The sequence below is a fragment of the Triturus cristatus genome, chromosome 10, assembly GCF_964204655.1.
Source record: "Triturus cristatus chromosome 10, aTriCri1.1, whole genome shotgun sequence".
In the NCBI taxonomy this organism is placed as follows: domain Eukaryota; kingdom Metazoa; phylum Chordata; class Amphibia; order Caudata; family Salamandridae; genus Triturus; species Triturus cristatus.
The window spans coordinates 1,220,077,171-1,220,102,347 of NC_140593.1; the positions used below are offsets into that span (position 1 = coordinate 1,220,077,171).

Genomic DNA, 25,177 nt, shown 5'->3' on the forward strand with positions numbered 1-25,177 from the left:
CTACTGATGTGCAGCCTCCTCATATTCATTGCATTTTCCGGAGCTATATAGGTCAGTGAAGCTCTGAGTGTTATTTGTTTATAGGCACATGTTATGGGGAGTGTCGCACTTATCACACACAATTCGACAACCTGGTCTAAATGTCTGCATTGAACAATCGGAGCTCCGTAGGTCTTGTAGCATGCTTCATCATCGGTAACCATACCCTGTCCAGGTAAGTAAGTATTACCAAGATGGATTCGGCATCACTGTTGGGGAAGTTCTTAATAAGTGTTTACTGGATAAGCACAGGGGTCCACGGTGACATTTCCTTCGTGTTAAACCTACTGACATTTCTTTACTAAGCGACCACCTTAGGTAAGATTAATATTTAGAAGTAGGGGCTGTCTTTCATTTCAATGACTCATCGAAAAAAAACACAGTGACTGTTGCAGACACTGACGCACTTTTAAATTGTTTTTTAGTAGTCTCTGGTAGATAAAAAGGGAGGAATAAAACGCCTAGATTAGATTGTTTATGTAGATGGCTGTGTTTTTTTCTCTGTTACGTTGGTGTCATTATTACATTTTGTATCACAAAAGTTGTTACATTTTGTTAAGATATGACATTGCATGCAACACCGACTAGCTTGGAAGTAACGGCATGGAAACAGACAAGGTTACATATATCTACATCAAGTAAAAAACAATATAACGTGTTGCATGAAATTGAAAACGAAAAAAAAAACAGTCATAACTAACCCTCTTTCCCCCAGGCCATGTCACTTAAGTTAGGAAATCCGAATCTGCATCAACAGTCGAGAGAGGATATAGTGATGCTATAAATATGCAAGGGGAAACCAAAATCCACATCATGTCTGTGCAAACAGGAAACCAAGAGGGAAGCCAGCTAAGCCAGCAACACTATGGCATCACTAAGAGTACCTCCAACATTTGCGTCATTAATAGAACCAGTAGTGTGGTGAACACTGACTAATACAGTCATACATTTACTGAATTTGCCTTTCTACGCCACTTAAGCATATATGCTTGTAATACATGTATTTACTTCAATATGAGGGAGCTGTACTCTATTGCGTTCTTCAAGCTTTCAGTACCATTTTGAGCTCTTGTAGAGATGTGGTTGTCTGAATGTTTTTTGGTAGGGTGTTACAGTGAAGAGGGCCTAATAGTGATCCGAACCTGAAGGTGGCTTAGGGTGAAAAAGGTTCTGGTTAGTTGGTCGTAAATTCTTGGTATGAGTGTAGACAGTATGTTAGGCAGTAGTTAGTTGCTGTGTCATTTACTGATTTCAATACAAGTGTCAGGAGATTTGATATGGTACTTTTTTTTGGCAGAGAGCCAACCAGATTAGTGACTGTATGGTGGAGTGGGAATATACCTATATAGATTGTATAAAGCTCTTGTTGCAAAGTTTTGGACCTTGTTGAGTGGTGCAAAATAACTGAAGGAGGCCCATTGAAAAACCTGTTTCAATACCCCTACATGGGCGTAGCTAGCAATAGTTCAGCAGGTGCTATTCCACTGGGATCCAGGGCTGTGAGGGACTCACTTCATCCCAATTAGCAACCGTTTATTGCTACCAAAATTGTTAATGGGTCCCAATTTCATTGTTTGCATTACTGCTCCGCACTGCCTTGCTACGCTCCTTTAGTCAAACCTGCTGAATACTAATGAGTCGCTCCGCCTTGAATGGAATGAGAGAACTGATTTATTTCATTTAAAACAATCCGTATCAACCTGCAGTTACTCTGTGTTGGTTATGCAGCGATTTTTTTTCGTTAATGATTTGAATTGACTTGAGCCACGAGGTTTCTGGACGAAGGTGTAACTTTGAAAGTACTGCTGAGGGAAGTAGATGGTGTCCAAGTGATGGGTGCTGGATAAGGTTGGAAAGCACAGGACTTTAAGTTTGGAGGACCTGAACACAACGAAGGAGGATGCCTATCAGTGCCAGCCGCCACTGCCTCCACATTTTGCTTCACACTCTTTTCTTGTTCCTCCTACACTGCTGCTCCTCACACTCCACCCTGTCTCAGTAATGTTCCTCTCCACGCCTGCCATTACCTTCTCGCGTCATGCTGATCTCGTCTCTCCTTACTCTCGCATACTCTTCCTCACTTTACTCTGACTGACTCTCAAGGACTGACTGACTCACGGACTGACTGACTCACGGACTGACTGACTCACGGACTGACTGACTCTCACGGACTGACTGACTCACGGACTGACTGACTCACGGACTGACTGACTCTCACGGACTGACTGACTCTCACGGACTGACTGACTCTCACTGACTCTCTCGCTAACTGACTCTCTCTCTCTCACTGACTCTCTCTCACTGACTCTCTCTCACTGACTCTCTCTCACTGACTCTCTCTCTCTCACTGAATCTCTCTCTCTCACTGAATCTCTCTCTCACTGACTCTCTCACTGTGTCTCTCTCTCACTGACTCTCTCTCACTGACTCTCTCTCTCTCTCTCACTCTCTCTCTCTCTCTCACTCTCTCTCTCACTCTCTCACTCTCTCTCTCACTCTCTCTCTCTCTCTCTCTCCTCTCTCTCTCTCTCACTCTCTCTCTCACTCTCTCTCTCTCTCACTCTCTCTCTCTCTCACTCTCACTCTCTCTCTCTCTCACTCTCTCTCTCTCTCTCTCTCTCTCTCTCTCTCACTCTCTCTCTCTCTCTCTCTCTCACTCTCTCTCTCTCACTCTCTCTCTCTCTCACTCTCACTCTCTCTCTCTCTCTCTCTCTCTCTCTCTCTCTCTCTCTCTCTCTCACTCTCTCTCTCACTGACGGACTGAGTCTCTCACTACAGGTACTATTTCCCAACCTTCACCCTCCTCCTATTTATGCCCCCATAACAAGGCAGCATTGGGACAGGCAGATTTAAGTTGCTGGCATTAAAAGGACAAGACATTACTTATTGTGAATACTTTTTTAACATGTTTGTACATAATGCTTTCTTGGTCATATATAAGGTAACAAAAATGCTTCTGACACTTCTTTATTATAACTTTTCAGCATGCTGCAGACTTCTGTACAGCACTGCTTAACGACATAGGCAAAGTCAATATCTCTAGCCAAACACTTATACGGTCCCAAAGGCGAGACCTATTGGCTATGCCAATGCTTGTTATAGCGCGTACTCCACAGGCCCACTGGATAGAACCAATCTGCCTTAAGTTTACCGGGTGACCGAGCCTCACAGGGACGCAGGGCCTCGGTGGTTGTGAATCCATTCTTGTTTTCGGTGATTGGTTCCCGCACCCCATTGCCCTTGCACGCGGCCAGCCCCCGGGGTGCGGCCTGCCTGGCCCAGAGGCTAGGCCGCCAGCTCGCCTTGAGCTCCGGGGGTCGGGTGAGCCCCAGGCAGCACTTCAGGATAGAGGCGGCAGGAGGTTTGCAAGCTGTGGTTGCGATTCTGCAGCATGCCCCTTCCCTCCAAGCCCCCGGTCTGTGCTGGAATCCAGCGTATCACGGAGGGTCTCCACTGAAGGGGGGGGGGGGGGGCTGCTTCTTCACTCCGTTATTAAACTCTCGCCTCTCGCTGCTGACAGCTCAGACAATGGAGGAGGGGGCCCCCTCTTCATGAACTGTTTTTCTGGGCCTGCTTAAGGGGCTCCGGGGGCTTAACGTGTCTGACCTTTATCCAGAAAGGCCCCCGCCCCTCCCGTTCTAATGTTTGTGACCCTCGAGGTCAGCCGGCCCCCCAGATGCGGGTCTGCCCGCGGCTCTTGTGGTCCTTTCTCGGAATGCCGGCTCTTCTGCTGATCTTAAACTTCGGCTCTTGTTTTCCTTCCAGATTCTCTGCACATTCATGGCCTGGCCTGGCTTTGGGCCCTGACCGCTGTGCTCCCGGAGTGTTTTGCTTCCTGGGGGAGGGCGGTTGCTGTTTAATTCATTGACGGTCCCCCGCCTACCCTTCCGCGGGAGTCCACATTCGCTGCCGTGCACCAGCTCCCCATCTCTCCTTGAAGGCAGCAAGCTGTGCTCCTGGCGGTGGGCGGTGAACCCCGCAGCCCTCCTTCTGTGGAGGGCAAGCTATGCTCCAAACTCCTCTCTGCCCCCGCGGGGTCTCTGCCTCTCCTCTCTGCCCCCTGCGGGGTCTCCTGCCTCTCCTCTCTGCCCCCGCGGGGTCTCTGCCTCTCCTCTCTGCCCCCTGCGGGGTCTCCTGCCTCTCCTCTCTGCCCCCGCGGGGTCTCTGCCTCTCCTCTCTGCCCCCGTGGGGTCTCCTGCCTCTCCTCTCTGCCCCCGCGGGGTCTCTGCCTCTCCTCTCTGCCCCCTGCGGGGTCTCCTGCCTCTCCTCTCTGCCCCCTGCGGGGTCTCCTGCCTCTCCTCTCTGCCCCCTGCGGGGTCTCCTGCCTCTCCTCTCTGCCCCCTGCGGGGTCTCTGCCTCTCCTCTCTGCCCCCTGCGGGGTCTCTGCCTCTCCTCTCTGCCCCCTGCGGGGTCTCCTGCCTCTCCTCTCTGCCCCCTGCGGGGTCTCTGCCTCTCCTCTCTGCCCCCTGCGGGGTCTCTGCCTCTCCTCTCTGCCCCCTGCGGGGTCTCTGCCTCTCCTCTCTGCCCCCTGCGGGGTCTCCTGCCTCTCCTCTCTGCCCCCTGCGGGGTCTCCTGCCTCTCCTCTCTGCCCCCTGCGGGGTCTCCTGCCTCTCCTCTCTGCCCCCGCGGGGTCTCCTGCCTCTCCTCTCTGCCCCCGCGGGGTCTCCTGCCTCTCCTCTCTGCCCCCTGCGGGGTCTCCTGCCTCTCCTCTCTGCCCCCTGCGGGGTCTCCTGCCTCTCCTCTCTGCCCCCTGCGGGGTCTCCTGCCTCTCCTCTCTGCCCCCTGCGGGGTCTCCTGCCTCTCCTCTCTGCCCCCGCGGGGTCTCCTGCCTCTCCTCTCTGCCCCCGCGGGGTCTCTGCCTCTCCTCTCTGTCCCCTGCGGGGTCTCCTGCCTCTCCTCTCTGCCCCCTGCGGGGTCTCCTGCCTCTCCTCTCTGCCCCCTGCGGGGTCTCCTGCCTCTCCTCTCTGCCCCCTGCGGGGTCTCCTGCCTCTCCTCTCTGCCCCCTGCGGGGTCTCCTGCCTCTCCTCTCTGCCCCCGCGGGGTCTCTGCCTCTCCTCTCTGCCCCCGCGGGGTCTCTGCCTCTCCTCTCTGCCCCCGCAGGGTCTCCTGCCTCTCCTCTCTGCCCCCGCGAGGTCTCCTGCCTCTCCTCTCTGCCCCCGCGGGGTCTCCTGCCTCTCCTCTGCCCCCTGCTGTAGGAGCTGAACCAGAATTAGGACAGTAGTTCACTGTTCACATGCTTGCCGTGCCTCTCCAGGTTACAGAATAGCTCCTGATATGCCACTGTGCGTACTCTCAACCAGCAAGATGCCTGAGCCAAAATAATTCATGATAATAGATTCACAGGCCGTTGCATTCGTAGCCGGGGAACATGCCTATGTACTATGCAAGAAGCTTTCCCATCCGAACACAGCTGATGCATAAAGGGAGAGCTGTGGGGCCTGCATGCTTTCTGCAGGACTGGAAGAGGTCCTTCAAAACCTGCTCTTGGGGCAGTTCTTCGGCTGCAACTGTCTGAGGTGGTTCCTGATTTCTGATGCTTCTTCCCTCCGTTTTTTGACTGAGTGTGTCCATGAATGCGGCTCTGTTCTTCACCAAGTGGGAAGTACCAGTGACCATCGTGTCCGTGTTGGTTATTGCAACGTCCCCGTTTGCCCTTTACCATAGTTGCACCCAAACACCCCCCCCCCCCCTTCCTAGACCCAACACTGGCGACGAGGGTGTAGGTTTTGGAACCCCTCACCTCTGCTGCAGATCGTCGCTGCCGAGCCACGTTCCAGCCCGACTGCCCGATGGTCCCTGCGACGTGAGGTTCGCCCTGTCGGCGGATAGGTGTGCGAAGTGTCGCCTGCGGGCTGGTCGAGGTGCGGGGAAGCTGCCACGCAGATCTTCGAAGCTGGTGATTCAGTGCGTTTTCAGCTTCACTGAGCAAGAGTTGAGTCCTGGTACACTGGACACTCTGAGGACTGGCGGTGGCCCTCCCAGCGCACCATCACAACTCCTATCCTGGGAGGAGAAGTCTAGGTCATCCTGCATACTGAGGGGGAGTGGACTCTGGTACCCATTAATTTTGACACAAACAATGCGGATGTAGATGGGGTGCCACTCGCAGGGAGACTTACTTGTTGTCGACTGGGGCGATAACGCAAAGGACTGCGAGGACCAGCAGCCCTCCAACTCACAGCTGCTGCCTCTTCCACTGTGTTTCCGCCCTCATTCAGAACACTTCAAAAACGCCTCGCGGCCCCCGCTTCGCGGGAGCCACTCGCTGGGAGACTTACTTGTTGTCGACTGGGGCAATAGTGCAAAGGACTGCGAGGACCAGCAGCCCTCCAACTCACAGCTGCTGCCTCTTCCACTGTGTCTCCGCCCTCATTCAGAACACTTCAAAAACGCCTCGCGGCCCCCGCTTCACGGGAGCCACTCGCAGGGAGACTTACTTGTTGTCGACTGGGGCGATGGCGCAAAGGACTGCGAGGACCAGCAGCCCTCCAACTCACAGCTGCTGCCTCTTCCACTGTGTCTCCGCCCTCATTCAGAACACTTCAAAAACGCCTCGCGGCCCCCGCTTCGCGGGCGCCACTCGCAGGGAGACTTACTTGTTGTCGACTGGGGTGATGGCGCAAAGGACTGCTAGGACCAGCAGCCCTCCAACTCACAGCTGCTGCCTCTTCCACTGTGTCTCCGCCCAACATGCTAGGTTGAATACCACGTGTGCATAGTAACGCAGCGTGGGCGAAGCCCGGGCCAAGGGCGGGCCCGTTCTAGCCCGTTACAGACCATTCAAGACCGGACCGGGCCATTTCTCTAGGTTGTTTGCAGCATTTTCTCTTGTCCTTCCTCTTTGACCTTGTACCCCCGGGGGTCTATTGACATAACTCATATTTAAAATGTCGACTAGGGAGACTAGAAGCAAAGCCCATTCGTCTAGTGTATCAATGGCGGGCACTCTGGATTGCTTCTTGCTGAGAGCTAATTCCTTGATTTCAAATGAGATCACCATTCTGGAAACGCGTCTCTTGGTCATATTGCTAAAGCAAGAACACCTGATAGGCATATTACCCTGTCTGAGTCTGCATCCCTTAATGATTGTTTAAAAGCATCTATGTCACAGGACCCTGCGTGTCCCCTTCGTGAAAACATTGACCCCCTCATTCTTCCTAATAGTCCTAACCCTGTGCCTGTATCTAATCGATCGCTAAGGGTTCAGAAATTATTCGTGAGCGAGCCCGAGCCAACAGGGAGGGGGCTGTACCTAAACGGAAGCAGGGATTGCAGGCTGTGGGTGGTAAGAAGTCAAGGGTAGCTGCTGCATCCCACACAAATTCCTTGGGAGGGGCAAGAGCTAAAGTTAATCTTACTGCAGCAATTGATCCTGACACCCCATCGGCCATTCTTCCTACACAGAGCTCCCCGGTAGATCACCCTCCTAATATGATCAACAGTGATAGTACCCAGGTAAGGGTAGACCCTCAAATTCAAGTTCTTGAAGGTCTCCTGAAATCTCTTTTGAACCCCTTTTTTGCCAGACTCAATCAAATAGATTTCAGGCTGGCAAATATAGAAAGGGCTATTGAACCTAGGTCAGAACTACCACATAGCCCGCTGACTACTGGAAGGGACAGGGCTAATCCTATATCAACCGAGTGTCTACCTAATTCTACTTCCTCAGCAAGTATCTTAGACCCGGCAAATCACCCTCCCCGCACACAGGCTGTTTCAAAAGTGAATAAGCACTTCGTCCCTCCCTCTATTCTTAGGGTGGTGGATAAGCCCACTGTGGACATAGAGCAAGAAATCCAGGAGGGTAAAAGTTTAAGGAAGGATCAAATACTAAATCTCCCTCCGGAAGCCACGCCACTGGTAGTTGTCCTAGCTGGAGTTCCCAAACTTTCTAACACAAGAGAAGAATCATTTGCCTCATTAAAGAACAAAGTTGTTAGTTGGCTGAACAAGTACAGACCCCTTCCCCCAAAATTCTCTGGTGAGATTATGATGGTTAGAAGGGTCGCATGGCTGGGTTCATCTAAGAAAAGTATCAGTGGAGACTGTGTTGTTGTAAATTTTAGGGATCTTGGAGCAGTCTCTTTTATTCTCAGATGCCCCCATTTAGAGGAAGAGTCCCTAATTCGGACTCTCCCATTGGCTTTTTTTTACCCTCCACACGACAGGTATTTCAATGAGGTTCTGGAAGTAGGCTGGACGAGGGTGGGCGCTAGAAGCCACTCTAGAGGAGCCATGAATAACTTCCACCACCCTAGCACGACTTCGCACCCTCAGGTTTATAATAGGTTCAGTTGTCTGAGTGAGATAGACTGACTAACTACTAATCCTGATCCCCCCCCCCCCCCAGCCAGTCGTTGGTTCCTGCCATGGATATTATGAAAACTATTAACACCGACCCTAGAGTTACATTAGCGAGTATGGGTGGTGCTGAGGGTTTGGATCTTCCCAAGAGAATATTAACTAGAGTCTCTCCTTCTAATACATTCTTAGGCGAACGCAATGGGATCCCCGACAACGGTCAGCGGGTTGGAAATCCAACAACCATCGAACCTTTTGTGGACCCATTCCCGGAAGCCCCACCTCTCCCTCCACCACTGACAATATTGTCGTGGAACTTAGCAGGGATTGGCAATAAACTAATGTGCCCTGAATGGGGCCAGTTCATAGACAAGAACGATATATGCCTTTTTCAAGAAACCTAGGCAAGGGACGATCATCGGAGTGGCTTTGTTACATTTTCGATCCCAGCCAGGCGGTGGGGTAGGGGCAGACCATCTGGGGGACTGACAATTTGGGTTCGTACCCACCTGGGTTGTCAGGCCATGGTTGTGGACACGTCATCCCATGATGTGCAGTGTGTGATTCTGGTATGGCCCAATGATTTTCGCCTTGTTCTGATTAATGTCTATTCCAGACTGGTGAATATCACAGCAGAGTCTGTCACTATTGACGAGCTCTCTAGATTTTTAAATACTGTTCCCCAAGGCTCTACCCTCCTAATAGGAGGAGATTTAAATTGCCACTTTGAACCGCTCCCGGGTCTGATAGATGGTGATATCCAGGAAGAGGATGACTACTGGGCAATACCCCAGTTGTGGGTTTGCCACCTAGGTCATGGACCCCTCTTGCTGTTCAGATCACGGCTCTAACTTTAAAGTACTCGATTAGGGCATGTAACGGCCGTTTCAAATCCGACGTCCCTACCAAGTGCACTTTAAACAAACCGGGCAGAGAGTCTAGGCTGGATTACATATTTGTTGAAAGTTGTGCTTGGGGAAAGGTCGTAGATTTCAGGGTAGAATCAAGGGAAGAGAGTGACCATAACCCACTGATTCTTCAGTTGTTATCCCCGGGGAACTCTGTAGCCCCATGTATAGAGAATAAGGACTCGGATACAGGTTGCCACTTGTCCAGTAATAGGCGCAGGGTGAGGTGGGAAAAACTAGTCAACCACCCCGTGTTATTACCTGAACTCGACGAGAAGGTAATCCCGGTTCTGAAAGCCGTAAGTTCCCTACCATTGCATGATCCCACTCTAGAAACGTATACAAAATTTGGGGAGTAAAATTTGGAGCTAAATGTTATCTTGGCTAATGTTTTAAATCCTATAGCGCCTAAAGAGAGTAGGAGCCGCAACGCACCTACCTGGTACAATACTGCTTGTAGGAAATTAAAAACGGAACTCCTCGAAGCTGTTAAGTCTAATAATAATAAGGCGCTAATTAGACAAAAACGTGGGGAATATAAGCAACTAATTGACCATGCTAAGTCTGAGTGGGATATTGACAATTGGGATAATTTAACTGAGGCACTTAAAACAAAAGACTCTCGTAAGTTTTGGCAAATTGTTAATACGGGCTCCTCTGAACCTTTACCAGCGATAGCTCCCAACATCGCTGCTAGTGTTTGGGAAGGCCATTTTTCCTCCCTTTATGGTAGTGATTTGCTCACTAATGGTATGGCTCAGGAGTTAAATACGGTCAATTTTACCACTGTGCATCATGGGGAGGAGTTTGGGGAAAAGGAAGTTTTTAATATTCTTTCTTGTCTTCCTGCTGGTAAAGCACCCGGCTTGGATAAACTTCCTGGTGACCTCTTTAAAAACGAACCAATGGTTTGGGCACCTTACCTAACGGTTTTATTTAATGCAGTACAGAAGGGTATGGCAATACCCAGCACTTGGTTGGGAGCCGAAATAGTTCCAATCTTTAAGAAGGGCTCTCCCTTACTCCCGGTTAATTATAGGCCTATAAGCCTTATAGATGTCCCCCAATTTTTTTTTGCAAGGCTGATTCTAGAGCGCCTTAAGGATTGGATAGAGGAGTTCTCTATTCTGAGTCCCTACCAGGCAGGGTTTAGAAAGAATGTCTCAACCATGGACCAAATCTTCCGCATTACGATGTTATTCTGGAAAGTTGCAAAAGTGGAGGGCGGTTCCTTGTACACTGTATTTGTGGATTTACGTGCGGCCTTCGATTTGGTTCCTAGATCCAAACTGTGGTCTGTACTATTACAATTGGGCATCCCTGTCTCTTTATTAAATGTGATAATTCGACTGCATAAGGGAAATTTTGCGCAAGTAAGGTGTGGGAAGAATGGGGCTTTAACATCCAGATTCAAGGGAGTCAGACAGGGGTGTGTGCTGGCCCCAACCCTTTTCTGCCTCTATGTCAACGGAGCCTTCTCACATCTAAATAAGGTCATTGACCACGATGCCCCTAAACTTGCTGGTAATAGGGTCCCAGCGATAATGTTCGCAGATGACACTCTGCTACTCACCAAATCTCCGATGGGTTTACAGCGAGTGTTGGATGGCTTTGTTGTTCTGTTTGGAGCAGGGATTAGAAATAAACACCTTCAAAACCAAATTTATGATTTTTAATCCACCAACTACGAAACGCCCAAATCTGTGTATAGGGGAAATCCCATTGGAAAGGGTCCATACTTTTGAGTATTTGGGGCTCACTCTAAACGAAACAATGTCGTGGGCCCCACATCAAACGAAGGCCCAACTGAAATTAGTCCAAGCAACTGGGGGGATTATGAAACTCTTTAATAGATCAAGCGCAAAACCGACTGGTCCACCCCTTGAAATATACAAACTACAGGCAATGGGTGGAGTAGTCTATGGAGCTGAACTCTGGGGAACTAAATGCCGCCCGGAGATCTTATCTGCAGAAACTAAGTTCCTAAGGCAATTGCTAGCTCTTCCTCCTAGTACTCCCCTACTTCCATTGAGACTTGATCTGAGCCTTAGACCCATTGACGAAGTTCTCGGTCTCAAACCTAACATTCTGGCGAAGGATCTGGACCACTCCAGAGCTTCAGGTGTATAGAAATTAACTCATTGAAGTTTTGAGTTTACCCAATGTAGGGAAACATCCTTGGCTTAGCTATGTGAAGAAAGAACTAGGAACCTTAGGTCTTCCACAACTTTGGTCAGACCCGGCCACAACATTTTTTAGTGTCTCCCGCAAGCATCTTATTAATTCTTATTATGAATCTAAACTAGCAGTTTCTATTTGTAAATCTCAATCTTTTATTTTAACACATACTTTCTTAAATTTCAAAGACCTCTATCACTTTGAGGAGGCTTTGAGTGAGATTAGACCCCACTCTGCTAGAAAACTCTATTTACAGTGGAGATACGGCACACTACCTATAAGAGCTTTTACTAGCAAATGATTGCCACTATCCCCTAAAAATTGTCCTGGCTGCAACGCAGATCAAGAAACTGAATTACACATATTATTTTTCTGTCCCACCTACAAAAAGTCCAGGAAGTGTTGGATTGTGCCTGTTTGTAAGAATTTGGGGTTTATGCTCTGTATGCATGCCTTTCGAGTCCTTAAAACAGACTTATCTACCCCAATAGTTTTTGCCGTATCATCATTTCTCGCATCAATGTGGAGGAAAAGAAGATTTTGTGTAACCACTGTTTGAAGTTCTATGCACCTAGTCTGTGTTAATAATCTCCCGAGTTGGGCTTCTATGCTCATAGTTCCCACGGAGGTATCTTGCACTGACCACTATTATTGGCATGTGCACTGCCATTGGTCATTCCTGGCTGTTGGAACTTTATGGTTTTTTGCTCTTTTCTTTTATGGTGTGTATACATATGTTTTAATATTTGAGTATGTTTTTGTGAAATTGTTTGTACTTTTATGACTATTGGTCGAAATTAAGATTGAGAAGAATTTACTGGAGTCTCCTCCTGTAGAGGATAAGCCATGGTCCGGTGGTGAAGCCCATGTGTGGCTCTGTTCTTCGAGTGGGACGTGTTGCTGGAGTCTTCTGTTGAGGATCAGCCATGGTCCAGTGGTGAAGCTTGCTCTGTTCTTCACCGGGTGGGAAGTGTTACTGGAGTCTCCTCCTGTAGAGTGTAAGCCATGATGCAGCCTATGTGGATGCACCATGGTTGGGATTTCTGGCTGTCACAGAGATGGACCAGTGACCACGCTTCCATTTTCGTAAGTTGTGTTCATAGTTTACCCTCACATATCTCCAAACCCCATCCTGAGTGCCACTAGTTTAGGCAGACCTGTGCCCTGCTAGGAGGTGTGAGTTTAGAGAATCTCCTGCAGCTGATAGGTGGATCAGGCCTGACGTCACTCCATTGCGCTGCCTTCACAATGGAGGGTGGTGCGGTGACGTCAGTGAATGCCGACGTGAAGCTTCCTATAGAGTCACACAAGGTATAGATGGTAGAGCGCATGGGTATGCCTGGGTGAATAATGCTGGCGTAATTTCGTGAATTTCGTGTGACTGCAAAATTACATACATGAGCCAGTTTGCTTAATTGCATGTCATTTGTGGTAACCCTTTTACCACAAACGCATATAACATATCACGAGTGGCTGTTTGCGAGGCTTTAAGTGCGTCCTTAAGACAAATTAACGCGAGGACGCCTTCTTGGGGAATTGGAGCAAATACTCAGATATGCATATAGTGTAATTATTTATGAGAATGGAGCGATGAGGGAAAGGGTCAGACATCCCGGTTTCCCATTTTGATGCGTCCTGTGGGATGCGTTTACTGTCTGTGCCGCTCTTGTTAACTTGTACGTCGATCTTTAGCTGGTGTTGCTTGCAGTGTTTCTGTCGGTTTGTTTTTTGTCGGGTTAGGCTCCTGCCTGCGGCCTTCACTCTGGCCTCTGCACACTTCGAGAAACCGAACATCTTGGCCCAGGCCGCTCTCTGAAGCTCACCAGCTTCTCTGTTGCCAGACTGCCTCCTGTTGCAGCTGAAAGATCGCGCTGTCCGTCTGAAAATGGCCCGGGGGGGGGGGGGGGCAGGGTCCTTGACCCTCGGGAAGGGTCCAAGGTCTGTGCAGTGTCCTGCCCAGGCATGCGGCCGAGCTGTGTTTGCTCGCAGCCGGTAAATGCCAGTCAGCTGAGCCATCAAAGCGCAGTCATTATCTCCAGACTGCTCAGCTGTCCTGGCCATTAGTCTTGGATTTCTTTTCATCTTTCCGAATGCAAGCCTTTATATTTAAAACCGAAGGTGGTGTCTGTAGACACATGTACCATGTGTGGGCTGCGTCCCCAGTGCACGGCTAATCTCGCATGAGTTTTAAATAGGCTGCTCTGCCTGGCTTGAGAGGCGGCGTGATGTCTGAAGAACACCTCTGGATGCAGAATGTTACTTTCTTAATCCGCATTACTTCTATCCCAAAAATCAGTAGGGTCCGCTGTGTTGGACTATCCCCACCGCTGTACCCGTGACTGGCACTTACTGCCACAGTCCGCTGGTGGTCTAGGGGCTTGGAGGGAAGCAGCATTGAGGATGCCCCAGAGGTTGCCCCTCTTCATGCTCCTATGTGTGGCCTGAAAGCTAGGTTTGGACTGTTTCCCAGACAAACTCTGGGCGGCTGCCTGATCTGTTGTACCATGAACTCGTTTGTTGACACTGCTGCTAGGCCAGACATGAGGTAGTCTCTGCTGGTCTTTGTGTCTCTTACTGTGTTTAATTGTAAACCAAAGCGGCTGCAGCCAAACGGTCTTTGAGTGATGCATATTGGACTCTGTGGCTTCGATGTCCAGTGGTCGTGAGGAGTGAAGTTACCACCTGCAAATGGCATCTGAAGGACTTGAGCCGATGCTGCAGACGAGTTGTGAAGAAGTTTAAACATGCTGTCTGCCCTTCGCCAACCTCACTGTGCAGCTTGACTTCCATGTGCCCCCCAGATGAAGTCCGATGCTTCCAGTGGGTTAGGCCATTTACACGAGTGGGCTTCCTATGCACAGATATGACCGTCATGCACCACGTTGTTTGATACCAAGCGGTAGCGTACCCTTTAATCTTTCTCCAGTTTCAAGCCCATGCCTTAAACAAGTCTGATGTCCACCATCAGAACCTTAGACGAAGGAAACTCCCTTCACGTGAGCCATTCCTTCACTACCTGATGCCGGTGGCGGTCTACAGTCACAACCTTAGACGAAGGAAACACCTTCACTCACGTGAGCCATTCCTTCACCTCCTGATGCCTGTGGAGGTCCATCGTCACAAACCGTAGACGAAGGAAACTCCTTCACGCACGTGAGCCATTCCTTCACCTCCTGATGCCTGTGGAGGTCCATAGTCACAAACCGTAGACGAAGGAAACTCCTTCACACACGTGAGCCATTCCTTCACCTCCTGATGCCTGTGGAGGTCTACAGTCCACCATTCCTTCACCTCCTGATGCCTGTGGAGGTCCACAGGCACAACCTTAGACGAAGGAAACTCCTTCACGCACGTGAGCCATTCCTTCACCTCCTGATGCCTGTGGAGGTCCATCGTCACAAACCGTAGACGAAGGAAACTCCTTCACGCACATGAGCCATTCCTTCACTACCTGATGCCTGTGGAGGTCCATCGTCACAAACCGTAGACGAAGGAAACTCCTTCACGCACGTGAGCCATTCCTTCACCTCCTGATGCCTGTGGAGGTCTACAGTCAACCATTCCTTCACCTCCTGATGCCTGTGGAGGTCCACAGGCACAACCTTAGACGAAGGCAACTCCCTTCACATGAGCCATTCCTTCACCTCCTTATGCCTGTGGAGGTCCACAGGCACAACCTTAGACTAAGGCAACTCCTTCACGCACGTGAGCCATTCCTTTACCTCCTGATGCCTGTGGAGGTCCACAGGCACAACCTTAGACGAAGGCAACTCCCTCCACGTGAGCCATTCCTTCACTACCTGATGCCTGTGGAGGTCCACAGGCACAACCTTAGACGAAGGGAACTCCCTTCACGTGAGCCATTCCTTCACCTCCTGATGCCTGTGGAGGTCCACAGGCACAACCTTAGACGAAGGCAACTCCCTTCACGTGAGCCATTCCTTCACCTCCTGATGCCTGTGGAGGTCCACAGTCACAACCTTAGACGAAGGGAACTCCCTTCACGTGAGCCATTCCTTCACCTCCTGATGCCTGTGGAGGTCCATCGTCACAAACCGTAGACTAAGGAAACTCCCTTCATGTGAGCCATTCCTTCACCTCCTGATGCCTGTGGAGGTCCACAGGCACAACCTTAGAGGAAGGCAACTCCTTCACGCACGTGAGCCATTCCTTCACCTCCTGATGCCTGTGGAGGTCCATCGTCACAAACCGTAGACGAAGGAAACTCCTTCACGCACATGAGCCATTCCTTCACTACCTGATGCCTGTGGAGGTCCATCGTCACAAACCGTAGACGAAGGAAACTCCTTCACGCACGTGAGCCATTCCTTCACCTCCTGATGCCTGTGGAGGTCTACAGTCAACCATTCCTTCACCTCCTGATGCCTGTGGAGGTCCACAGGCACAACCTTAGACGAAGGCAACTCCCTTCACATGAGCCATTCCTTCACCTCCTGATGCCTGTGGAGGTCCACAGGCACAACCTTAGACTAAGGCAACTCCTTCACGCACGTGAGCCATTCCTTCACCTCCTGATGCCTGTGGAGGTCCACAGGCACAACCTTAGACGAAGGCAACTCCCTTCACGTGAGCCATTCCTTCACTACCTGATGCCTGTGGAGGTCCACAGGCACAACCTTAGACAAAGGCAACTCCCTTCACGTGAGCCATTCCTTCACCTCCTGATGCCTGTGGAGGTCCACAGGCACAACCTTAGACGAAGGCAACTCCCTTCACATGAGCCATTCCTTCACTACCTGCACAGATATGACCGTCATGCACCACGTTGTTTGATACCAAGCGGTAGCGTACCCTTTAATCTTTCTCCAGTTTCAAGTCCATGCCTTAAACAAGTCTGATGTCCACCATCAGAACCTTAGACGAAGGAAACTCCCTTCACGTGAGCCATTCCTTCACTACCTGATGCCGGTGGCGGTCTACAGTCACAACCTTAGACGAAGGAAACACCTTCACTCACGTGAGCCATTCCTTCACCTCCTGATGCCTGTGGAGGTCCATCGTCACAAACCGTAGACGAAGGAAACTCCTTCACGCACGTGAGCCATTCCTTCACCTCCTGATGCCTGTGGAGGTCCATAGTCACAAACCGTAGACGAAGGAAACTCCTTCACGCACGTGAGCCATTCCTTCACCTCCTGATGCCTGTGGAGGTCCACAGGCACAACCTTAGACGAAGGAAACTCCTTCATGCACGTGAGCCATTCCTTCACCTCCTGATGCCTGTGGAGGTCCATCGTCACAAACCGTAGACGAAGGAAACTCCTTCACGCACATGAGCCATTCCTTCACTACCTGATGCCTGTGGAGGTCCATCGTCACAAACCGTAGACGAAGGAAACTCCTTCACGCACGTGAGCCATTCCTTCACCTCCTGATGCCTGTGGAGGTCTACAGTCAACCATTCCTTCACCTCCTGATGCCTGTGGAGGTCTACAGTCAACCATTCCTTCACCTCCTGATGCCTGTGGAGGTCCACAGGCACAACCTTAGACGAAGGCAACTCCCTTCACATGAGCCATTCCTTCACCTCCTGATGCCTGTGGAGGTCCACAGGCACAACCTTAGATGAAGGCAACTCCCTTCACGTGAGCCATTCCTTCACTACCTGATGCCTGTGGAGGTCCACAGGCACAACCTTAGACGAAGGGAACTCCCTTCACGTGAGCCATTCCTTCACCTCCTGATGCCTGTGGAGGTCCACAGGCACAACCTTAGACGAAGGCAACTCCCTTCACGTGAGCCATTCCTTCACCTCCTGATGCCTGTGGAGGTCCACAGGCACAACCTTAGACGAAGGGAACTCCCTTCACGTGAGCCATTCCTTCACCTCCTGATGCCTGTGGAGGTCCATCGTCACAAACCGTAGACGAAGGAAACTCCCTTCATGTGAGCCATTCCTTCACCTCCTGATGCCTGTGGAGGTCCACAGGCACAACCTTAGACGAAGGCAACTCCTTCACGCACGTGAGCCATTCCTTCACCTCCTGATGCCTGTGGAGGTCCACAGGCACAACCTTAGACGAAGGCAACTCCTTCATGCACGTGAGCAATTCCTTCACCTCCTGATGCCTGTGGAGGTCCATCGTCACAAACCGTAGACGAAGGAAACTCCTTCACGCACATGAGCCATTCCTTCACTACCTGATGCCTGTGGAGGTCCATCGTCACAAACCGTAGACGAAGGAAACTCCTTCACGCACGTGAGCCATTCCTTCACCTCCTGATGCCTGTGGAGGTCCACAGGCACAACCTTAGACGAAGGCAACTCCCTTCACGTGAGCCATTCCTTCACTACCTGATGCCTGTGGAGGTCCACAGGCACAACCTTAGACGAAGGGAACTCCCTTCACGTGAGCCATTCCTTCACCTCCTGATGCCTGTGGAGGTCCACAGGCACAACCTTAGACGAAGGCAACTCCCTTCACATGAGCCATTCCTTCACTACCTGATGCCTGTGGAGGTCCACAGGCACAACCTTAGACGAAGGAGACTCCCTTCACGTGAGCCATTCCTTCACCTGTCTATGGATGTTTAGGTCACTCTGATTCGGTATGAAGTAACTATGCCGATCTTACAGATTATTGTACGGCTGTGCCTTCCATCAGTCAACCTGGTGCACACACTTTCTGTAGCATTACAGCATTCTGGAGCAGGGACGGACATTGCTACCTAGATTTGGGTTTTGTGGTTTGCTTGTTCTGCACACAGTACAGATTGAATCTTCTGTTGGTGCAGTCCTTGGAGATCCTAAAAGGTGAGGGTTGGGGTAAGAAATGAAGCCTGACTTCGAGGAATTGAGAGCTGGGCCACGGGCCTGTAAATGAGTGAGCTGTGGGTATTGCAGAAAACGATGGGGAGTGGCAAGTGCCCGGGGCGGGTGTAAATAACGATGGGGAGTGGTAAGTGCCTGGGGCGGGTGTAAATAACGATGGGGAGTGGTAAGTGACCGGGGCGGGTGTAAATAACGATGGGGAGTTACTTGGAGCTGGTCTACTCTGAGTTGGGATGTCCCCGCCTTTGTAGTCTTGAATCTGTGTGAACGTGTGTGCTGTTGAGCGATGCAATAGTTTTCTGTTTTGGAATTTCTAAATCATTTGAATATTCTTAACCTGCAGAACATTTTCATGAACTTTTCCTGGAAGGATATTCCCACCTCCAACCTGTAGAACACGTTAAAAAAGAAAATTTAGTATTTTTTCCCTTTTAAACCCACTTCAAATGTGCAAAGTTTAGAGGTTTTTCGTCTGACAGATTGCCAAATTATTAAAATACACCTGTTTACTGTGGGAAAGGAGCAACGTTTGCAAGATTCATTGCAGAATTTCGCCAGTGTTGTATAAACTCCTTGTTGAGTGCTGCTCTTAGATGTGCTGTTTGCAGGTCCTTGGTGTGGGTCGGGAGCCAAGGTTGACGAAGATTGCATTTGACGCTGTGGTCTTGAACTTTGCGCTGCAGCGGCGGTTCAGAGGACTTGCTGCTCAGATCACATCATTTCACCACTGTCTTCAAAACATTCCTCCCTCTCTCTCTCCACAGGGGAACCTGGTAGACTTCCTGAAGCTGACAGGCTGGCGTGGCTCTAAAGTGCTGTACTTTGGCGATCACCTCTACAGTGACCTGGCGGTAAGTCCTCTCTTGGCAAACCTTATTATTGGGTGGCACGCACGCCCCTTAAGAGAGGCTTGCGCTCTCAGCAGACCCTGGACGACAAGCTGTTTGGTGTGTCAGCCAGTTGGAGCTTGTTGGAGTCTAAAGATGCAGATGGCGAGCTCCCAGCCAGTGAACATAGGGGAGGGGACATGCCCACTCCATACCTCAAAGCACCACTATTCCAACAGGAGCTTTCCTTCCACTAGTAGTTCATCTAAAGCAAGTAAGACTACAACTCCCAGAATACATGGATGTTCCCATGACTGCATGAGTCCAGCCAGTGTCCTCGCAGATCACCTCCTAACTATCTATTGAAGAAGCCCCCAATTCTCATGGTCATTGATTACTTTTAAAACCTTCCTGGACTCTGCTTTTATTTCAACAAACAAGAACTGCTCCTGATCAGGTCCGTTGAGGGTTTTTGGTGTAGCGCGATTGTGCGGAGTGTGAAATTCTCTTGGAGACTGCTGTTGTGGACTGTATCCGTGGGCTGTGCCAGACTCCTTGAGCTAAATACTTGCCTCATTCTTCTGACAACACTATGCTGTCATTATCAACCCCAAACCTCCTAGTCAAACTGTCCGCACCCTGCCATGCCAGCGGGACTTCTTGGGAGCTGTGACTGTGGCTATAGCAGGGGTGTCATGTGCTGGCACAAAGGACTGGTTTGTTCCACATTTTCCAGGTCGCCATGGACTGTACAAATGGTCACCTTTTTAGTGTGTAAATGCATCATGTGGATAGCTTGAAAATCTGGCATGGATCTCACACTGATGGACTGCGGTTGGGCACTCCTATTGTGGTTGCGTAGCTGGAGAAGGAGGATGTTCCGAGGTGCCTACAGTATAAGCATGGGGCTAGGTGGTAGTGGAGTCCTCTGCAGAGTTGCTAGTGAGTAATTTGAAATCCTGTCTAAGGGAAGAGTTGGAGAGTGTATGTCTACACCTCGTACTTGGCTGCCGACTAAAGTGCTGGCATGCAAGACTCCATGAATCCCTGAGGCAAGAGACAGCGAGATAGAGACGAAAGGGAGCTGCGTCGTGGAGAAGCTGCAAAGGATTAAACATTTTAATCTTCTAGTATTTAATTTCATTCCATCTTAAATAGTCGCGTAGAGTTGCATTAGAGACGGTTTTATCTTAGAGCTAACTGGGGCCTTTCTGGCAGCCTACATTTAACATTTGGCACGACTAGTCTCATCTATTCTAAGAGTGCTAGGGCAGGGGCCGTTTTGTAGTGAGCGCAAGAACGGTGTTAAAAGAAGCAGCATTGCTCTACCATTGATCCGGATCTGTATTCCAGACAGAGCTTGTTCCCCACCACAGCTGCCTTGGGTTTCTGTCTGGCGCTTTCTTGTCTATGATATTTATAGGTTGTAGTTCTTCATATTTCAACGTTTCTTTTCTTTGCCTCTAATATGTAGAGGTGCTTCTTGAACGCGTTGGACAGGCTTGAATGATACTTTACCTTCCGGATTGTTCCCCTCTGACTTATGGAGGTGCTGCTTGAACTCGTTTTACGGACTTGCGTGATATTTTTTCCTTCCTGATTGGTCTTCTCTCCTCGCTTGTAGGATCTCATGTTGCGTCATGGGTGGCGTACTGGGGCCATCGTCCCCGAACTGGAGATGGAAACCCGGATCGTGAACACTGAGCAGTACACCCACTCGTTGACCTGGCTCCAGGCACTGACTGGCCTGGTGGAGCGCATGCAGGTATGTGTGATCAGTAGTGGTGCTACTGTAGAGGGCTTTCTGTGCCCACACCTCCTGCTAAGTTCATTGACTGTTGGTTGTTTCCATGCAGATGTTCAAGGATCCAGAGTGCCAGCAGGTCCTCCAGGATTGGAAGAAGGAGCGGCTGGAACTCAGGTAAGCTTGTCTTTCTCACAAGTTTGTAGAGGGCGCGTTCTCTGTCCATCCAGCAGTTTGTACACACCTGGATATCTCTCCTGTCATACCAGATTCCTCCTTACGGTAGGGTGTAAGTTTCCCCAACAGGATAAACACTCTGAACAGCTGTTGGCTTTAACATTCCTAACCAGTGTTTCATGTACATGTTAACTTTGTTGGGGGTATGAAGTAAAAACTAGATAGCTAAGGCTTTTGTGACTTTCCTGTCCAAAGCACTACAGACCTCAGGCCCAGCCTACCTGAACAGCCACATACATTTCTACCAACCCTCCAGGCACCTTCGCTCCGCCGGACTCTTACCCTCATCCACAGAGGCAGATCCTGAGGTCGAGCCTTGTCCTACCTCGCTCCAAAAGCATGGAATGACCTCCCACTTCACATCACAGCCTTCTCCCCTCTTCTTAAATTCTGCAAGAAGCTGAAGACATAAGCTTGAGAAAGCCCCCTCTCCATGTCCCCCACACCCAGGACTAGCCTCACACACCTAAGCGCTAGGAGAGCCTCATGGGTGATAGCTGCGCTATACAAATAGCTACCATCCCGGTGCCTCCAGCACTGGTGAAAATTAAACGGTCCAGAATAACTGGAATATCCCCACCTTTTCCCCCAAAGCAGGTGCGACCGGTTGAGAGTTTTGCAAGCATTCCACCCACCGCATTTGGTTACAAAATAAGTTACGAGCTCCGTTTTCTCTCAAGGGGTCAGTAGTGGTTGTATGTCTTACCTGTTACTCACTTAATGCATCTGCTTTTTCTTTCAGAGCTGTGACCAAGAATCTGTTCAACCCCCAGTTTGGCAGCATCTTCCGTACCAACCACAACCCGACCTACTTCTCCCGCCGCCTGTGCCGCTTCTCGGACTTGTACATGGGCTCGGTGAGCTGTCTAATGAACTACGACCTCACATACACCTTCTTCCCACGCCGCACCCCGCTGCAGCACGAGGCGCCTCTCTGGATGGATCAGCTGTGCACTGGCTGCATGAAGACGCCCTTCCTGCAGGAGATGGCCCACATTCGCTAGCTTCTTGCAAGTGTTTGTTTGGATCCTCAGATTGTTTTTAGCACGTGATGTTTGGAAAGAATCAGGGCAAGGAAAGTTTTCTTGAAACGTATGTTTGGGAAAGTTTTAATGATGGACATTGGAGCCAAAGCAGCAGAGCTGCTGCTGTTACAGATGGGCCCGAGGCACCACGTTTTAAAGACTTGTGCTTTGCGTCGGGTGCCCTCTGGTCTCATGAACTAATTGTTACAGGACATTATGGGAGAAGTTTGGGACTTTGTGTATGTTTACCTTGCTTGGTTTCAGCTTCCGAGACCCCTACGTCACCCCGCACATCAATGTCCATATAGTGGCCTACGCCCTCCCAAATAGCCTATTCTATCTATTTGGTTTGGGGTGATTTAAGAATGGATATATTTTTTTTTTAATTACGTATTAGAGGTTTGTTTTTTTGGAGCAGCTGCTCGGGAAAGAGGAGACTAATCTGTCTGGGTATATTGTAAGGATGGGTGGGGCCAGTTGGAAAGGCTCCTTTTGGTCTTGCACAGGCAGACCTGCTTTGTGCCCTATTGCCAGTTACTCTCTAATGTTCCCAGCACCTTTCTATCCACCCCACGGCATTACTACCCTTCTGTGCTCTGTCTTGGATGGGTGAAAGAAGAGTTTTTCTCCCACATGGCTCTTCCTGTTAACGCACAGTGTGTTCATCTGCCTCCTTGTGGCTTTGCAGGGATGTTCTTTTAAACATGAAGCATCCTGCACTGGCCACTAGTCGACATGTCTATCATTGGATATTTCTGGTGGTGTTGTCTCCCTATAATTCTTTGACTTTATGCCGGATGCTTCTGTACTCTCGGTCCTGGGGTCAGTTGGTGCACATCTTCTGGTTCAACGTTAAATCTGGCACCGTAACTGCTGTATTTAAATGGCATGATGCAGAGCTGTCTGTGCCCCATAAGGGTGACCTCATTTGGAATAGGTTTCTGCTTTTGGTTCTCGTCTTCAGGTTGTACAGCCTGCAGGCTCATCGACTTTTTGTTTGAATATTGATCTCCTCCGTTTTCCCTCACATTGGCTCCTAGAGCAGATTACTGCCGTGGCTGGCCACTGCTCCTTCTAAAGAGTCACCCTTTATAACCAAAAGTGACAGGGTAGGTAAAACAGAAAACAATTAACCTTTTGTGCTCCCCATATATATCCATTGATCATCTGTATCTCAAATCAATTAGAATGCACTAAATAAAATCCTTTTTGATGTGATCCATTAGGACTGTCTCCTTACTATAAGAAAAATGTATATTTATTCAATTAAATGTGATTGTGTCCACCGTGTGCAAGTCAACATATATACAATCAAAAGTTTAAACCATAGGGCCTCTTAAAAAAATACCCATCTGTATATAATCACGGCATTCATTGAACAATTTCTAAAACTGATCTGTTCCTTATAGACACCCTATATAAACCATACATATATGCAAGCACAAATATATTCAAAAAAACGGATAATTGCTTGACATCAAAATACTTTCACTTAAGTTAATTTTTGTAACAATCGTGTCGATGGAGCGTTTCGGCGGCACTTTGAGTCAATCCCCCACCTTCTGCAGGACAAATTCACATATGTTAAAAGTTTTTCATGTATAAAAACAGTTGTTCATTTATTACAAATCCGTTCCCTCTTTGCCCTGAGGGACTTATTTCAAAGATGAAGTTGTGATCGCCTCTGAGATAAAGTTTTCTGTATGTTAAATTAAAGGACGAACGTATTCTGATTGTTGAACCTTATCAAGGTATATTCTCTTCTGTGTCATCCCCCTCATATTATACCAACGTCACTCCCTTTAGTGGGTGGTGGGGGTCCCTCGTGGTTGTTATGGTCGTTGCTGATGTATCACGCAGTGACGCGAGTCGTGTTTCTGGTCACAGGCCAGTTTGAAAGTGAAGAGGACGGATACACTACTGCCGAGCAAGCTGTGGATCATACTTAACCTGAAAGTAAAAATCGTAGAGAAACCCGACTCTTATCACGACGTGGTACATCCGCAACAACCATAAAGCGCACGAGGGACCCCCACCACCCACTAAAGAGAGTGACATTGACATAATTTTAGGGTGATGAAACGGAGGAGAATATACCTTGATCTGATAAGGTTCACCTAACAAAATACGTTTGTCCATTAATTTACAGAAGACTTTATCTCGGAGATGATAATATCCTCATTGAGGGCAAAGAGGGAACAGATCTGTAATAAAGTAACAACTGTTTTTGTACATGAAAAACGTTTAACATATGTGAATTTATTCATAGCAAGGGGTGGATTGACTCAAACTACCGCTGAAACCCTGCTTGGACACTATCTTTATAAAAAAAAAAGGACTTTATTGAAAGTATTTTTTTTTATGTAAAGCAATTATATTTTTTTAAATATATTAGTGATTGTATATATGTATGATTTATGTAGGGTGTCTACAAGGAAGAGATCTGTTGTAGAAATTGTTCAATGACTCGTGATTATATACAGATGATGGGTATTTTATTAAGAGGCTCTGGTTTAAATTGGTTTATTGTATATCGATTGACTTGCATACTGTGGACACAATTACATTTATTTGAATGAATATACTTTTTTTTATAATGAGTCATAATTGATTAGATCAAAAATGATTTTATTCAGTGCATTTCAATCGATTTGAGATTCAGACGATCAATGGATATATAGTGTAAGCACAAAAGGGAAATTGTTTTTATTTATCACTGCTTTTTGCCATCTGGGTGTGGTGTTAAAGCACGGATCAAGGAGGCTTGGATGCTACAACACAGATGAACTATTGTACATTCCTGGCTCCAATGGGAGGGCCGGGGGAGGGGGTTAGTCTTCAGTTTGATTACGATATATTGCCTTTCTCCCCAGTCCTACCTGCTTCTGCGTAAGTGTCCCTGCTCCCAAGCGGTGTAGCAAGTTACCCTTTCCCAGACTACCTTTGGGAAAGGACAGTTTGAGCAATCTAGGCAGGGATAAGCAGAGTATGTTTTGCTCACCCTCTCGTCTACGAAACCCATCTGTAGCATTTACCCGTGCACGCGTCCTCCAGAACATGGCTAAGATACAGCAGTGTTCGAATGGACTGCAGAATCCCACTACTGTGGAATGGTTACTTTCCTT

General features: G+C 49.1%; 1 protein-coding gene across 1 annotated transcript in view; it reads left to right on the forward strand.

The window, feature by feature from the left end:
- Positions 1-22,476, forward strand: part of NT5DC2 (5'-nucleotidase domain containing 2) — a 237,027-nt gene extending 214,551 nt beyond the window's left edge. Inside the window, exons 11-14 of the mRNA XM_085629752.1 lie at positions 18,984-19,070; positions 20,671-20,811; positions 20,903-20,967; positions 21,770-22,476. Coding sequence (XP_085485878.1) covers positions 18,984-19,070; positions 20,671-20,811; positions 20,903-20,967; positions 21,770-22,031 — 555 coding nt within the window. The 3' untranslated portion in view covers positions 22,032-22,476. The remainder of the gene's footprint in view (positions 1-18,983; positions 19,071-20,670; positions 20,812-20,902; positions 20,968-21,769) is intronic.
- Positions 22,477-25,177: the final 2,701 nt, after the last annotated feature.